The 17,635-nt window shown below is 43.7% G+C and overlaps 1 protein-coding gene across 6 annotated transcripts in view; it reads left to right on the top strand.

Annotated features, from left to right (window-relative positions):
* EVL (Enah/Vasp-like) overlaps window positions 1–17,635 on the top strand; it is a 154,160-nt gene that overhangs the window by 11,608 nt on the left and 124,917 nt on the right. For 5 of the 6 annotated variants that reach the window (XM_060271870.1, XM_035106135.2, XM_035106126.2 and 2 more), the window contains exon 1: window positions 6,616–10,560. The exons of the other annotated variant lie outside the window; for it this stretch is intronic. In XM_060271870.1, coding sequence (XP_060127853.1) covers window positions 10,538–10,560 — 23 coding nt within the window. In that variant the 5' untranslated portion in view covers window positions 6,616–10,537. Of the gene's footprint in view, window positions 1–6,615; window positions 10,561–17,635 lie in introns of those variants that run through there. 6 annotated transcript variants of the gene reach the window in all.

Raw genomic sequence — 17,635 nt, 5'->3', positions numbered from 1 at the left:
ATCTGATCCCCCAAAGTCGAGAAATACTGCTTTAGACAGTACCAAAAGCAAAATGAAAATAAACTGTTTAAAATGGTATGATACCGCTTTATATTTATAGTGCAGATGGGACCTAACTGAACAGGCCAAAGTCCACTCCCTGCTTTAAGGGATGATGTGGGCTCCCTATCACTGTAGTAATGATCAGAAATTTCCCCTCCCACCACTGATCTGATCAGTTAGAATCTAATGTTCCTTCTTTGAACAAAGGTTTGACGAGAATAGTAGGTTAGGCTTGAATTCCTTGTGGGATGATCAAAGGAACTGTGATCAAATTGGAACTCTATTCTACATATGTCACCTGCAGAACAGGGAATTTTTGATTACCGGTGCCCTAAATATGACATAATGCATTTGCCGAGAACGTTCTTGCTTTGCCTCCGAGCTTTAAGATGGAACATCTGTGGAAGGAAAAGCAACAGCAGAGCAATACAACAGATAAACATTATGCGCTTGCTTGTGTAAGTGTGTACCTGGTGAGTTTTGTTGAACCAATAAGAATGCAGAATGAGCACACCAAAGCCCTTAGGGACACATTTTTATTAAAGAGGCATTTCACTACAAATGATTGAGAACTGGAGTAGGGAAAGTCACTGGTACCGTACATTGTGTTAGCTTTGCTTAGAAAAATAAATGCCAATGAACGCATTTGCTCCAGCTGTCCCTATTCATTATTTTATTTCATAAATTTTATATACAGCTTGATTGTAAAAAGCCTCAAAGCCGTTTACAAAAGGAATAGAACAATCAAATTATCAGTAAAAACAGTTAAAAACAACATGGGAGGGGATCAATATCACTGATAAACCAAAAACAAATCAAATCCCTGCATTGCAGGGGGTTGGGCTAGATGACCCTTGGGGGTCCCTTCCAAATCTGCAGTTCTATGATTCCATGATTCTGAAACGCACACCAGCATTCTACCTACCAGGGCAGGCTTGTCTAAACAAAAATGGTTTTGACATGCGTCAGAAAGGGTACAGTGAAGCTGCCTGCCTGGTGTCATTAGACAGGGAGTTCCAAAATGTGAATTATGTGGCACTTCTTGTAACAGTGAGCGTTCCTCAGATGAAAGCGGTTGAGTGGGTGCAGTGGCATAGCGTGGGTTGCCGGTGCCCGGGGCCGCGTGAAGGGGGAATGGGTGGGTTGGAGGGAAATGGAGCACGCATGCACATTCAACTGCCTAATGGCGTCTGCATCACCCAGGAGATCACAGAGATGAGAAAAGAAGAGTTGTTCCGTTGTCTGGAGAGGTGCAAGTGCACAACTGTATTGAGGCAGCACCGGGTGTTGAAATTTCGCACTCCTAACAATTTTGCAGTCACCCCCCCCCCCCGCCCACGCTGTGCCACTGAGTGGCCGTATAAGGAGTAAAGCAATTCTGCAAGTAAACTGGTCCCAAGTTGTTCAGGGCTTTATCGTAATAGTAGCACCATCAGCTTGGCCGAGTGCTAAATTTGCAACCAGTGCAGGTCTCTGAGCACAGGTGTTATATGCCGGCAAGGTCTCGCTCCTGTCAGCAATTGTCAGCTAACTGCAGCTTCTGGGTCAAGGAAAAGGGAAGCCCCACGTAGAACACATTGCAGCAGTCGAAGCTTGCCGTTACCTGCACCATGCTCTAACCAACCGAGCTATCCTCCATTGTGTACACACTGACTGGTGGCAGCTTTCCAGTAGCTCAGGTGGGTGTCTCCCAACCCTGCCTGGGACCTTCTGTACGCAGAAGCACTTTCTCTTGCCACATGAGCTACAGCAGACAAAAGGAGGACAGGACCTGAATTGTGAGAAGATAGATCAGGCCCTGGCTCAGATGGGAATAAATGGAAGCTCTGGTCAGATGCAGATTGTTGTTGTTGTTTAGTCGTTTAGTCATGTCCGACTCTTCGTGACCCCATGGACCATAGCACGCCAGGCACTCCTGTCTTCCACTGCCTCCCACAGTTTGGTCAAACTCATGTTGGTGGGTTCGAGAACACTGTCCAACCATCACGTCCTCTGTCGTCCCCTTCTCCTAGTGCCCTCAATCTTTCCCAACATCAGGGTCTTTTCCAGGGAGTCTTCTCATGAGGTGGCCAAAGTATTGGAGCCTCAGCTTCACGATCTGTCCTTCCAGGGAGCACTCAGGGCTGATTTCCTTCAGAATGGATAGGTTTGATCTTCTTGCAGTCCATGGGACTCTCAAGAGTCTCCTCCAGCACCATAATTCAAAAGCATCAATTCTTCGGCGATCAGCCTTCTTTATGGTCCAGCTCTCACTTCCATACATCACTACTGGGCAAACCATAGCTTTAACTATACGGACCTTTGTCGGCAAGGTGATGTCTCTGCTTTTTAAGATGCTGTCTAGGTTTGTCATTGCTTTTTTCCCAAGAAGCAGGTGTCTTTTAATTTCGTGACTGCTGTCACCATCTGCAGTGATCAAGGAGCCCAAGAAAGTAAAATCTCTCACTGCCTCCATTTCTTCCCCTTCTATTTGCCAGGAGGTGATGGGACCAGTGGCCATGATCTTGGTTTTTTTGCAGATGCAGATTAGATACCATCAATACGCCACACCTGTGGCTGCTTATGAAGGCATTCTGGAAACTGCAGTTGATCCTGAAAATAGTAGCAAGGATGTTAAACAGTATTCACTGACAGATAACACGTCTCACTAGTACTGAAAGGACTTTGCTGGCTTCCAGTTTGTTTCCAGTTACAGTCCAGTTTATTATTATTATTATTATTATTATTATTATTATTATTACTACTGTCAATTTATCAATCACCTTCTAAACCACCACCTCAAGGTGATTTACACATAAGATAATTAAACACAGTTAAAAACACAAAAACAACAAATACACTTTTTGAAAACAAAACCAAACCCTGAAACCCTAACATAAGAGGTCACTTCCGGTAAAGACTCATTTATTCAACTGAGACAGTGTTTCCCAAACCTGGGCCTCCATCTGTTTTTGGACTACAACTCCCATCATCCCTAGCTAGCAGGACCCAATGGACAGACATGATGGGAATTGTAGTCCAAAAACAGATGGAGGCCCAAATTTGGGAAACGCTGAACTGGGGAAAACGTGCTGGAACAAAGATGTCTTCACTTGTTTCTGGAAAGTGCAGATAACGAGAGTCTCAACAGGAATGCTATTCCACAGCACATGGGAAGCCACACTAAATGCCCCGCTCCGAGCTGCTGTGGGGCAGGCTTCTGAGACCCTTGGAACGAGGAGCCAACTGCTAGGGGGCGAGGGGGTTTTCAGACCCCCAATGAAATATTTGACGGGCATTGCCATTCAAATGGTGTGCGTGCACTGCGTCACACGACCTCTCAAGTGTTGGCACCGACCTGTGAAGCCCCCAAAGTCTGGGACTGGCTTACCTGGAGGACCCACCCTGTTATTAAGATTTTGATCAGGGGCTTTGCTAAGGAAGGATGTAAAAGAAGACAGAATGATGGCAGCCTAGAAGGAAGCTTTGCTTTAAAAGCATTTTTTTTTGTGGGTGGGTGTTTTCTGTTTTTGTTTTTGCTGCACACTCCTGTCCAGTTAAGAGAGCAATTCACTTGAAACACACACACACACACACACACACACACACACACACACACACACACACTGGTAAAGTTCTTCATTTCTCTGCGGGGTGGGGTCAGGGTGGGTGTGTCTCCATATGAGTTTGCATCAAGCTTCTCAACTTTTTCTTCACCGCCTTCCCAGTTTTTAAAATACCAGTAGGTCATATATTCCCCCCCCCTTGCCCATGAGGCGATGACAATTTGTAGGGCTTGTTTTAAAAAAATAAAAATAAATTTTCTATATGGAAAGTGGTTCCAGTCTTGTCTGCCTTCGCTGTTGAATATTTTGGCTTCCCAAGACAAAAAAATAAAAGGGGGGGGAACCTCTTCAGTGTTTGTAGAAATCTGATGTGTCTATAGTTTTCCTAGGATGCCTTTCTGCTTACGGTCTGGCAACGGGATCTGAGGAGTAAAAAAAAAAGCAGACACAGAGTTAAGCTGGAAACTGTGAGTGTCTCGCTTCTAACTTGAAAGTGTGTGCGTGGTATGAATTTCTGACGGAAATGTCACCTTAGAGACTCCTTCGCCTGAAAAGGCCACAGGCATTCCAAGAGCAGCAAAAAAGTGGTTTTTAGGGTTAACACTTGAAGTGCCTGTGCCGTTCTTAACTCTAGGAGGTTGGCTTACCCCATATAGTATAGTATTTTAAAATCTTAATAACTAGAATGTTTGAAAACGAGACTTTGTGTATTGCTTGGAACTCCATATTGTGGCACCAGGCTGTACAATTGCATGGTAGCTCTACAGAAATGTGGGCTATGATTTGGCAGTAAAGTATCTCAGTTTCTCTCTCCCCACACCCGCCAGCCACTCCAATGACTCACAAGAATGAATAAAGCAAGGCTTATCCAGTTTTCGTGTGGTTTTCTGGGTCTGCCGTTAAAGTACTGGATAATAAAGAACTGGACGACGAATGTTTGTAACCTTCCAACATCCCCAAAGGCACACTCCTCTGTCGTCTCCCGAAACACACGGATGCCAACCAACAACGAATGATTATATTGCACTTAATATTATTTATCTGCATCTTTTTTTTTTATTGTTGGGGCACAGTTGTGGCAAAAGCAGGAGGGAGGAATATACAGGTTGTAATAAGCACATCCAGTTGGCACGTTTAAAAACCTAGGCAACCCAAAATGGCGGTGGAGCCTATTAGCTATCAGCTGGGCATAGTTGATGCTTATGTATTAAATCGTCTTATTTCAGTGTCAACGTGTTTAAAAACCAGCAGAACAAAATATCGACAACATGAAGAAGGGTGGGTGTGGGTGTGGGGGAAATGGTCTTTACATTTTCTCGGTATGTCACATTAGCAATTTGTTTGCAGTGTTGTTCAAGGAGGATGTGCATTTTCATTTTTGTTTCTTTCATTTCTCCATTCCCTTTTATTACTAGCACCAGCATTTGCTGATCAAGAATTTAGGATCCGTACTCTTATTATCAGTATCATTTATTATTTATTAAACTTGTATACTGCCCTTCAGGGACATGGGTGGCGCTGTGGGTTAAACCACTGAGCCTAGGGCTTGCCGATCAGAAGGTCAGCGGTTCAAATCCCCGCGACCCCAGAGTCGTCCACGACTGGACCTAACGGTCAGGGGTCGCTTTACCTTTACCTTTATAACGCTCTTCATCCGCTAATCTTGGGGCGGCTCACAACCTAAAGCAGCTTTCTTACCTGCTGCTACTACTGCTGTAGTGACCAATTTCTCCTTTGGATTAATGATCTGATATTTGGAGGAGAGGGCGGGCGGGCGGGACTGCTGACTACGGCCCAGATTTTATTTATTGTCACGGTGTGTGATAAGGTGAAACCTGACAAACAGTGTAGCATACTAATTGATGCCAATCAATTAATCAAACTAATCAAAACATCCAGTATACTAATTGATTTTGAAGGATCTTCAAGTTTAATTTTGAGACCTCAGGGGAGATTATCCCATTACTTTCTATTCATCGTTAATTACCTTGCAGGAATATAAAAATGATAGGAGGACAATGAGGTTTTGGGGCTCCACAGGAACACGGGAAGCTGAGTCGGCGGCATTGATCCATCTAGCTTAGTATTGCCTACACCAGGGGTCCCCAGACTTACCGGGCTTCGGGCCGGTGCCCGCCGCGCCGACTGCGCGGCGGGCCGGAGGGCAGGGGAGTGTGCGCGCAGTGGGCCGGAGGGTGGGGGAGTGCGTGCCCGTGCGCATGCGCACACGCACACGGTCGGGAAAAAATCGCCGAAAATCGCTTGTGCGCATGCGTATGGGCCTCCCCCGACCCAGAAGTGCACCGGAAATGACCGGAAATGCGCACAAAGGATTTTCGGCGATTTTTTCTGATTTTGAAGATCGCCGCCGCGCCGCGCACCGTAAGAGCAGGCGGCGGCAGCGGGCGGCGGCGGTCGTCGCGGGCCGGATTGGGAGGCCAATTGGGCCGCATCCGGCCCGGGGGCCGTAGTCTGGGGACCCCTGGCCTACACTGACCGGCAGCAGCTCTCTGGGGCTTCAGAGAAGCCTCTGTTCCAGTTTTCTACCTGGAGGTGCCTTGTGCAGACTTTTTTGTGTGCACAGCATGTGCATTGCCACTGAGCTATGACTTACAAATAAAATTATGTATCTATGTATGTAGTCATCCTCGTGTACCGATTAGACACAAAGGCTGCTAAACATTATGTTAGGAAATCATTTTACTATCTTTATTCATGTGGACGATGTGGTGCTGCATTATCTGCACATGCTAGGGAGCACTTTAATAATAATTAATGACTATAAATCACACTATTGACCTTCTGTAGGTTGGAGACTACGCTTGCTCTGGATGCAAGGCTCCTTTTGGCCTCACTGCGGAGACCTGGGGTTGAAATTTAAAATTTAAATGTTCCTTAGAATGTTCATGCAGCCAGACTTTTCTTATACAGGAAAGGTCCTTTCTGCTCCAGCTATTCAAGAGACGGTGCAGATTAGTTGACAGGACCAAGACTGTGCATTTATCTGTTTCGTACTCGCAAATACATGGGGCGGGGGAATAGGCACTATAGTTCTGTGGCAAGTAGAGCTGAAATGAATTTTCTCCATTAGATTTGCCTCAGTGAATTTTGACGGCAAGAGCATTCTATGGGTGGATGTATATCTGGAAAATATTTGATACTGAACTTGCAGTAGGAGTCAACATATGACGAACCTCATCTGTGGCAATTAGTGTTTGACAATCTGGCCTGTGAATGCAACAAGGCCAACTTCCAGTAGTGTATTTTTTTTTGTAGATGTTTTCTTATTTTTAGAACTTGTAGTTTCATTTTTAGAACTAAGAACTGGTACATGAGATTGCTTCGTTCCTCCTCCCACCCAGTCTATTTTCCTTTCGTGTCATGTATTTTTAGATTATAATTCCAAGGGCAGAGGCTACCTTTTCTTTTAGTGATTTGTTACCTGATCTAGCATTCTTTTCCAGTTGAGGGGATAAAATTTCTTAAACAACCAACCAAACAGAACACTACCTGAATTTCCAGAGAACTAAAGGTATTTTTCACCCTATGCATACATCTTGAAATTATTCATGATTAGTCACTCCATGTGAGGAGATTTGGGGAACGCCTAATTTTGTAACCTTAGCTCTGGGGCATACCAGAAGGTTCTTGGTGCCAAGTCAGTTGCTTCTATTAGAACCGGCTTTCCAATTCCATTGGCTGAAGTAAAGATGCTAATTTTCTTTTATACCTTTTGATTTGGTCATATGCTCTGAGAAAACATATCTGAGCAGAAATAATGACTTCTGTGAAAAATGAATAGGCTATTAATGGTGGACTTCCCTGTTCCTCGGAAGCCGGGATGGGCAACCTGCCATGTCCCACGTCTAGTTGGACTCCGACTCCCATTGGCCCCATCTAGCTTGGGCAATAGGGTGATGACTTTTTCATTTTTCTCTCTCAGAAATTATTTCCTGTAGCACAAATGAATGAACTTGTGCCTATTAATGACTAAAATGAGGTATATTCCATTGAAATATTTAAAAAGGTCACGCATAAACCGTTTTTATTTTTTTTGCATGCCGTTTTACCATTTCATAAAATTTATTAAGAATTCTATATATATTTCGTATCAAATTTGGACACAACACCACATTCCACAATGGGGAATGTTCTTAGCAACATAGGGTATACAAATGTCACACCTGTGCAAGGTAAAAGCCCCTTTTGGGGACCTCAAAACTCAGCCAGCAGACCCTGCCGGACATGCTGGGGGAAAAAACCTACAGGAGAGGTAGCAAAACATCGTCCTCTAGCGGCGTCTATACTGTTACTGCAGCTAAAAAAAGCTTCCTTGTGTGTTTGATGACCCTGTATAATGTTGTATATATGTGACTCTAAAGCTTGGGTTCAATTTTATATCTGCTTACAGTGACTTCAAAAATGGTCAAAAAACTGGTAAATAAAATTTTAAAAATCATTTTGTGTGTGAGGTTTTTTTAAATCAAATCTCTTTGAAAGTAAGATTTTATTTAATTTTTAATGAAAGCTCATCAAATTATGATTCAGGGAAATGAGGTTGTAAAAAAGTCATCACCCTATTGGGCAATGTTCAGGGATGATGGGAGTTGTAGTCCAGCAAACCCCTGGAGGGCCGCTGGTTCCCACCTCTCTTTAAAATGCATGAAAAAGTAGCAAAACATGCACAATTGTTATTCAATCTCAAGAGGACAGTCAATCTCAAGATTTCTTGGTTTGGGAGCCTTTGCAGTTAAAAAAACGAATGATATTCGTCGTGTATAGACGTGTGCTTGGAAGAGTTTAAATGGACATTAGCAGAAGGTGTGGCAAGAATCCTGGGTTGTGACCTCTGTTGGGCCAAATTTTGTCGCTGACGTGCTTCAGAGTAAATAAGCGAGGTATTGTTTTCAACCAGCTATTACTTATTTGTTTGGAAGTGTCCTGGAAATGTTGCTCTGGGTTCTGCCTCCTCCCTGCCCCTCTCTTATCTTACAATACATCGACTTTTCTAATTGTCCTGTCATTCAAAATGGCTTCTTTTTTCCCCCCAGGCCCTCCTGCCACTTGCGCTAATGTCATGTTTTTTTAGTAGCAAGCCTTGCTCATGTTTTGGTGCAAATTCCCTTTTGTTCCCATGACCCCATGTAGTCTTCTGACCTAGAATGTTCCACATTGCTCCTTGCTCGGCGGTTCAAGCATCGCCGCTAACACGCTTTGATTCCCGAGTCCTTCCATTTTTTTAAAAAATAATTTTTATTAGTTTTATATAACAACACAAAAAGACAAAACATTAAAAGAAAACATTTCTGCCCACCTTCCCCCCCTCCCCCCGCAAGTCCCCTTCTGCCACAAGTGGATCCTGCGGGTGTTGAGAGTCGAAGGTAGTCCATTTTAAAGCTGGGTTTGTCCTCACCCCCCTCTCCCCAGCCCCTGCCACCAGGGGGCCCCGAGACATAAGGAGAGATTGGGATAGGGAACCCCCCCAACCATTTATATCTTTCAGCATAGTAGACAGACAAACAAACAAATAAAAATTTCAAATTCTTAATTTGTTAGACATTGTAATTGTGACTTCCTCAGATCCCTTCTTCCTGATTTTCATAATTCTAAAATATAATTATGGCGGGTTTCTTATTCTTATTTCCAATTCTAATTCTTAAAACTCAACATTATTTTCCTCCTTCTTCGTGCCACCTCCCCACAGGTCCCCTCCTGCCACAAGAGGCACCCATGAGGTGCGACCATCCAAGGGAGGTCTGATTTGTAATTGGGTTTCCTTCCACCCCTCCCTCCCCACCCCAAAGCCCCCCGATTCCCGAGTCCTTCCAACTTCCCTCAGCCTTTTTCCTCTCAGCGTTATTTTCGAAATGTGGCTTCGTTGTTTTGACCTTTTTCTCGAGCCACACCATCCAGCTGTTCTGGATGGAAATTCGGAAATGGCGTGGTGGCGGTTTTGAGGCGGTGGCGTTGAAGCAAAAGTTCGTTGTTGAGCAAAACTTCTATTTCTTCAAGCGCCTAGCTGCTTTAACGAGTGGGTTCAACTTCCCTGGTGCGAGGAAAACAGGAACCTGGCTATTACCAAGGTGATGCCATTGGTCCATCTAGTTTAGTGCTATCTACACTGACTGGCAGCAGCACTGCAGGTTTTCAGGCAGGGATATGCTGGGTGTTGAACCTGGGACTTTGTGCATGTGAAACATGTGCACATTCAACCCTGAGCTACGAGCCTTTCTCACAGATAACCGTTTCCAACATTTGTATAACCAGCATGATCTAGCCTTGCCGGCATCTGTCTGTCTCGAGAGACAATGGAGGAGTGTGCCTTTGGGCGAGAAGTCAAACTGTTGGGACCGATGCAGGAGAGACATGTTTTGTTGCAGCTGGGGCAGGTGAAGTTCTTCTGATGCTCTGTGTCCTATTGATTAAAATCAGCAGGAGTTAAAACCATGCTCGGTGTGGACTGCAGCGTGCCCTTAGTTTGCAGGGGGTGTAATGGGTACAAACTGTTGTAACATCAGCACCACCTTCCGCCCTGCCTTGCTTCTTGTTCTGTGAATAAATTCATTGTCCACATTTAAAATAAAATAAAAAAATCGTCCATCAGAATCAGATATGTTAACTGTCGTGCATGCCAGGTTCTCTACGGATGGCACTGATTTGGCTTGAATAATAAAGATATCAGCCTGTATTCCTGGAGTAATGCTGCATTAATCAGACTTGCTGGAATGATCACATGGTATTTTATTGCCTTTCCCTGCGAGCTGCTGCTTGTCAGCAGCTGGTTGAGCTGCAGGCTGCAGGCCAGTATCTGCAGCCTCTTTTCTCCCAGAAGCTTTCCAGCACATAGCTCTCAGTTATGTCTGCAGCTTGACCAACTAAATGTTTCTCCTGCGCCTTACGGAGTGGATTTTGCAGACCTCAAAGGCCTGTGTATTATTCGTTCCTAGGCCATGTATGCATTTGAAGAATTCAGGTAGGCTCTGTGTAACAGCACGGCCGGCTCTTCTCTATTTTTTTTGTTCTTGCAAGAATTTTGCTGTGTAATGTCAGGCTGCTTGTACAGTCGCAAAAAGGAAAAAAAGGGGGCTTCTGAGTTGTAAAAGGGGGGCTTTTGCCTCCGTGTAAGAATTGTAGCTCTTCTCCAGTGCTTGGGAGGTGGGTGTGTCAAGGATAAGCTGCAGGTAAACAATAGCTAACTGCATGATGAAGTGCAGAGATGCGTAATAGCTTCTAATCTAATGCCTTGTTGGGATTTTATTTAAAAAAATCGCTTTTGCAGCCTGAAACTGTAAGTATAACCTAGAGCCACAAACATAAAAACATACTCTTCTGCTGGGAAAAACGAAAAGTATTTTGTTGTTGCTGCTGTTTTTAGCTCATGGCAGATGCCTCTCTTCTGATTTTCATTTATTTATTCTTAAAGGATAGTTAATTTAGTGTGGGCTGAAATATCGATGCTCGGATGGAGCATGTATGGAATCAGGCTGGGGAGCTGTTGCTCAGTACATATGTCTGCTACTTGTGGTTTCGCAGCTGCAATATTTCAGCAAAACCACTTGGTGAAAATAGAATGCTCTAGATATCAGTAGGGGTGTTGTATTTTTGGTGACATTTTAATACCGGTAGGTGCAGAAAGATAATATTTTTTTATTAGTAGTATTAAATGCTGTGTTCTGCATAATTCTTTTTTGAGAAATGGGAAGGGGTGGGGGGGCTCTGGTAAGTCTTTTCTAACCCCTTTCCTTTGCAGCCCTGCAGATTTTTCAGTGAATCCTAGGCTTCTTCTTACCTGCAACAAAACAATACAGGGATATGTTCAATTTTCTGACCTTCATTGGCCTTTCACTTTGTGGTTGCAAATAAGAAGGAAGCTCGCCCACTTTTTCTTCTTCTTCTTTCAAAGCTAATTGGTAAAGATCATGGTCAGGGTGGGTATCATTTGCCGCTGCAGATGCCTTCATTATAATGTCATTTCAGTAGTTGCATACTGCAAAAAGCTAACTTGTACCTTATTTGCATGGGAGGTGGGATTTGTTTAACTGAAGACATCATCGGGCTGAATGAGAGGAGGGGGTTGGCTCCTCGCAGGCACTGGAGTTAAAAGCACTGTTTTCCTGCTAAAACACATTTTAATGTCAGGCATGTCGTCGTCACTGTCATGTTCGTGTTCATTTGGCTGAGGTGTCCCTGATAGAGCGAAAAGGAGGATTAACAGCATTTTGTTGTTCTCGATTGGTCTTGAAAAGTAAGCGGTCGTTTTCTGCACAGTGCAGGGTGTGTGTGTGGGGGGGAAATAATAGAATTTGTGCTATTTTTGAAACATAGGAGAATACCGTTTTGGGAGCAGGAGGAGGAGGAGGAGGAGGATTTTGGCAGAAGCCAGTGCAGTGCTGTGTTATAACTGCAGTTTGTAGCATTGTTAAGAAAATGCTTGCAAACCTTGAAGAGGCCAATTACTGTCACCAAGTTAAGCTGCAAGATGTAGACGAGGCAGCAAGCCTCGTGTCCTTTTGTCTTAGTCATTCTGTGCAGATGGGAGAGCAAATGATGCAAAAGTGATTTTCTTAATGATTTTGCGATCAGGTTGTCACGCAAATGCAAGGTTCGTTTTGATACGCCGACTTGCAAAGGGCATGGGGGCACAATGCTTTCCATTGACAGCTTCTTCTGTTCATCTCAAAGGCATTTCACTCAGGGCAAGCTTTAACCTAGTAGCCTTGAAGTAACATGCACCCCTTTCTTTTGGATTGTGACTTTCGGGTTCCTTGCATTATCCTTTGTTAGGGAGGTTTCTTTTCTAAAACAGTGCCTACATTTCCTATTCACCGTGCTTGGCATGTAGAGCTGTTGCTATGGCACTCCCTGAAAAGAGCAGATTTGTTACTTAGGCATGCTGTTGATTCTGTTGACGCGGTGGAAGTTCTTAAGCCACACAGAATTCTTCACGCGGAATGGGAAGGTAACAGTTAATCTATCAAAGCAATTGCAGATGGGTATGAAGGGAAATGTTTCTGTTCATTTCACATAAACAGCAGCCCGCTATGAAAAGCACATGAGAAACACGGAACAGCAGCCAACTATAGATTTTAACAACCGTGGATGAACTAGGGGACTTCCAAATTATCAGCCTTTTACACCTGAGCTCTGAAGCCAAAACTCCATTAACTGGATTCTAACTGTTGCACTTTAAGGGGCAGGTACAAAACAGACCACATAAACCTTCCAACTGGCCTACTTTGTATTCCTGCTGCCTCAAGCAACAGGGTAGTAAAGGTAAAGGTACCCCTGACCATTAGGTCCAGTCGTGGACGACTCTGGGGTTGCGGCGCTCATCTCGCTTTACTGGCCGAGGGAGCCGGCATCTGTCTGCAGGCAGCTTCCGGGTCATGTGGCCAGCATGACTATGCCGCTTCTGGCGAACCAGAGCAGCGCATGAAAATGCCGTTTACCTTCCCGCCGGAGCGGTACCTATTTATCTACTTGCACCTGACGTGCTTTTGAACTGCTACCGGTAGGTTGGCAGGAGCAGGGACTGAGCAACGGGAGCTCACCCCGTCGCAGGGATTTGAACCGCCGACCTTCCGATCAGCAAGCCCTAGGCTCTGTGGTTTAGACCACAGCGCCACCCGCGTCCCTAACAAGGTGCCAAACCTACTCAGAGTAGACCTATTGAAATTAATAGACATGGAACATTTTCTTTCCTTTAGTTTTGGTGGGTCTTCTCTGAGTAGAAGTAAATTGAATACAACGTAATATGCGTTTTCTCCTTGACGTATTTTATGTCTGAAACGACAATGCCTTTTACTTCATGCAAACCCTTCCTCACAACCTTGGTTTTTCTGCGAACACTTCGTTCCTGGACTTCACTTTAGCTAGGGTTTAAACCCATGCCACTTCAAACCTGCATCCTTTCTCCCCAAATCCATTTCCTCCCACTTCCGCTGTTGCCTGCTCCCGTATGGGAGCATTAGATTGTAAGGTTCTTGGGGCAGGGACATTGTACAGGACTGATAGATTGATTGATTGTGCTGTGCTGTGCTGTATAGGATTTCTTACCCTCCCTTCACCATCTTCTTCCTCTTTGGCGATCACTTGTAGCCGAGTAGGATTGTCTTCTCGAGAGTTGATCACGGTGTGGATTTGCCAAGCGTGCCTTCCTCTTAGCACATTTCTCCCTTGCGTCCTGAGATCGAGTTTCTTCAAAGCTCATGACACCTTTGGTAAAGGCTGTTCTCCAACTGGAGCACTTGCAGACCAGTGTTTCCCAGTTGTCAGTGTTTATACTACTTTTTAAAGATTTGCCTTGAGACATTCTTTAAACCTCTTTTGTTGATCACCAGCATTACGCTTTCCATTTTTAAGCTCGGAATAGAGTAGTTGCTTTGGAAGACAATCATCAGGCATCCAAACAACATGACCAGTCCAATGAAGTTGATGTTGAAGAATCATTGCTTCAACACTGGTGATCTTTGCTTCTTCCAGTACACTGATATTAGTTTGCCTTTCTTCCCAAGTGATGTGTAAAAATTTTCGGAGACACCGTTGATGGAATCTTTCGAGGAGTTGGAGATGGTGTTTATAAGTGGTCCGTGTTTCACAAGCATATAGTAAGGTTGGTAGTACAACAGCTTTGTAAACAAGCATTTTGGTTTCCCTGTAAATGTCCCAGTCCTCAAACACTCTGCACTTCAATTGGGAGAACCATTGCTTTTGGTTTGATTTTATATGTTGTGGTCTTGTTGTGAGACCTCAGGGTATAGGGTAGTGTAGATAGAGTAAGTTTTCCTCCCTCCCTTATAACACTAGATCTCTCCTCAACATCCAGTGAAGAAGCTGAATGCTGGGAGATTTGGGACAGACAAAATAAAGTACAGTGGTACCTCGGTTTTCGAACGTAATCCATTCCAGAAGACCGTTCAACTTCCAAGGCATGTTTGAAAACCGAAGCATTTACTTCCAGGCTTACGGCGTTCGAAAACTGAAATGTTTGTCAATGGAGACGTTTGAAAACCGAGGTACCATTGTACATCTTCACACAGCGCATAGTTAAGCTATGGAATTTGCTCCCACTGGAGGCAGTGATGGCCACTAACCTGGATAGCTTTATATGCAGGTTGGAGAAATTCATGGAGGAGAAGGCTTTCTTTTAATGGCTACTAAGCCTGATGCGTTCCTTCACTATTGGAGGTAGTATGTTTCTGAACACCAGTTCTAAAACATCTGCAAGAAAACAGAGCTGCCCCCTTTCCGACTATAACAATAGTGAGCTTGGGAATTTAAGGAGTTAAACTCGTTGGCGTTTAATGGTGTCCGCGAAGGAGAGATAGCAAAAAGTGTTTCAAAAATAAATGGTGTCTGGGGTTTTGCAGATGTGGGTGCTATTTTTGAACACTGTTTGCTAGACAATATTGTCTCAGGCTCTGCCAGCTCACCATTGGCACTGCAGTTGGTGCATTGCATAAAAAAACATTGTAGGGAATATTGAAAAACCACATCATCTACAAGTTGGTAGAATACAGTATAATGTTTTGAAACCTGTTTGAGCAGCAATCAGAATGTAGTTCATTCCCTCCTAACAAGTGTTACCTCTGGCGCCTTCTATTATTGCAGTGTATTTTCCAATATTTCCAGCACTTTCCTTTTTCATTATCATTATCATTATTATTATTGCAAATAAGGGCATGTCCCTGCTTGACAGCTTTTAGGCACACAAAATTAGCAGACGAATCATATATTTCCACCATTGGTCCTAAGGAAAACTTTTTTTGTGCAAGTGAAAGCAAGCGAGGCATTGCGCAAGGAACAGTGTGAGTATTGCACTGCATAGGAAACACTTGAGCTGTATGGTGTCAGCCCTTGATGCACCTAGGAAGGGGCCTTGCTCCTGCAGACTATGTGGATCTTTTGGCAAGATCAGGAGCTCATGTAGCATATATATTTGTGTGTATATTTTGCTTACATTACCTTATCCCTTTCTGGATGGTGTAGAGTATATCGAATTTTGTACCTTAGGAAAAGACAATACAGCCTCTTCCTTCCTGCCCAGTGGCAACCCAGTATTTTGTAAACTACCCTGAGATCCTTGGATGAAGGGTGGTGTAGAAATTCAGTCAATCACCAATCAATCAATCAATAACACTGTTGTTGTTGGGCTGCATGAGATTCATAGGCAGGGACCGGTTGGATATTAGATTTCATAAGCTACCGCATTCCATCTTGTTTTGTGAACATTTACTCTTTATTTTACTTTTGCCTTCAGTGGCTACAGAACTTGAATGCTCCAGCATATATCCAACCTTTTTCAAAATGGTGGAGAAGAAGTTGGACCACCCCATTCCTTCCTTGACATTTTGTAAACCATTTTTTTAAAATAAAAAAAAGTCTTTTGCTAGTCCTTGGTAGTAGTTGCTGCCTCCTGATATGGAAAGCCAGTTTTAATGTGCCCATGCAGACCTGTTTGTAAAACATTGGGGTAAACAGCCAGACTCGAAAGCCAGGCTATTCCCCATCTGCCGATTATGTTGTGAACTGATATCACTGTGTTTACATTCAAATGAGACATACTCAAATGCCACGTTAAGGATAAATATGACTAGGACGGTTTGTGTTTTCTGGAGTTGGAGGGAGGTTTTGAATGCAGAAAATAGTCCTGGAAACACTTAGGAATGTTGCTTCAGCAAGTTCATGAAATATATTCAGAATCTTGGACTGAAGGTCCTTTGAAATCCTACTATCTGTACAGTGGAACTTGGTTCTCAAACTTAATCTGTTCCGGGAGTCCATTCGACTGCCGAAACTGATTGAAAACCAAGGCGTGGCTTCCAATTGGCTGCAGGAGCTTCCTGCACTCAATCAGAAGCCGCTTTGAATGTTCAGCTTCTGAAAAGCATTCACAAACTGGAACATTTACTTCCGGGTTTGCGGCGTTCAGGAGCCGATTTGTTCGGGAGCCAAGGTACCACTGTATTGGGTACAGAGATTGATAGTTGTTGGTGAGGACAAAGTTTGAAAAAGTTACCGTGGAGCGCACACAGCAGAACAACGAACGAGATTTCACACAACCTTTTGCACATGGGAGTAAAGTGAGACTAAGCCATAAATTAGAAGAGCAAGGAGCACTGAAGATTATGAACAAGGCTGTGTACACATTCCTATTTACTATGGCTCCAGTGTACTCCCCCCACTGGTATTTGAAGCTGAGTACACATGATATTAGCTGCAATCCATATGTATTCTGTAGTTTCTTGAGAAGCACTTTGATGTGTTTCCCCTCAAACCAGCTTCCATCCGATTTGGGAACATTCGAGACAGCTGTTGTGAATGCGCAGATGATAGCTTCATTGAATAAGGAAAGAAATCAGGTAATGCACATGGGATGAAGACATTCCTGCCCTCCTATCTGGTGTGCACAACAGCATAAAAAAGTGACTTTAAGCACAACAGCAGGAAACGTATGATAGCCAGTGAATTTTCAGAGTTCACGGCAGAATTCAGAGCCGAATTCTGAGCTGAATGAACATAATACAAGTCAACTTGAACAAAGGGAATGCATGCAATACCAGTCACATCTAAAATCAAAGTTGTAATTAACTTTTTTTTCAGGTAACTATGCCTAGGAAGCAAATGTAATTTTGCCCACAGCTTTTTGGATATGCTAAAATTAGTAAGTTTTTAGTCCTTTTATTTCTAAGCAAAGCAAAGGAAGTGTGTGTAGGCTTGCCACTAGCTCCTTGAAAAGGTGTATTTTAAAACTAGAACCTTGTAATTGTAGAGTTGGAAGGGACCCCAAGGGTTTTCTAATCTAACCTCCTGCAGTGCCAGAATCTCAATTAGATCGTACATGTCAGATAGCCATCCACCCTCTGCTTAAAAACCTCCAAGGAAGGAGAGTCCACCAATACACAACAACACCCTGCAAATACAACCTAAAACCAATGAAACAGCAGCATAAAACCATATAAAAACAGAAATTAAGGGAATTCAAACTCATAAAACAGGGTCTGATCTTATAGGTCAAGGAAAGCCTGGGCAAAAAGCTGTGTTTACAT

The sequence above is a fragment of the Zootoca vivipara genome, chromosome 1 (assembly GCF_963506605.1).
Source record: "Zootoca vivipara chromosome 1, rZooViv1.1, whole genome shotgun sequence".
Classification (NCBI taxonomy): Eukaryota; Metazoa; Chordata; class Lepidosauria; order Squamata; family Lacertidae; genus Zootoca; species Zootoca vivipara.
This window is presented reverse-complemented; position numbering and strand designations above follow the sequence as displayed.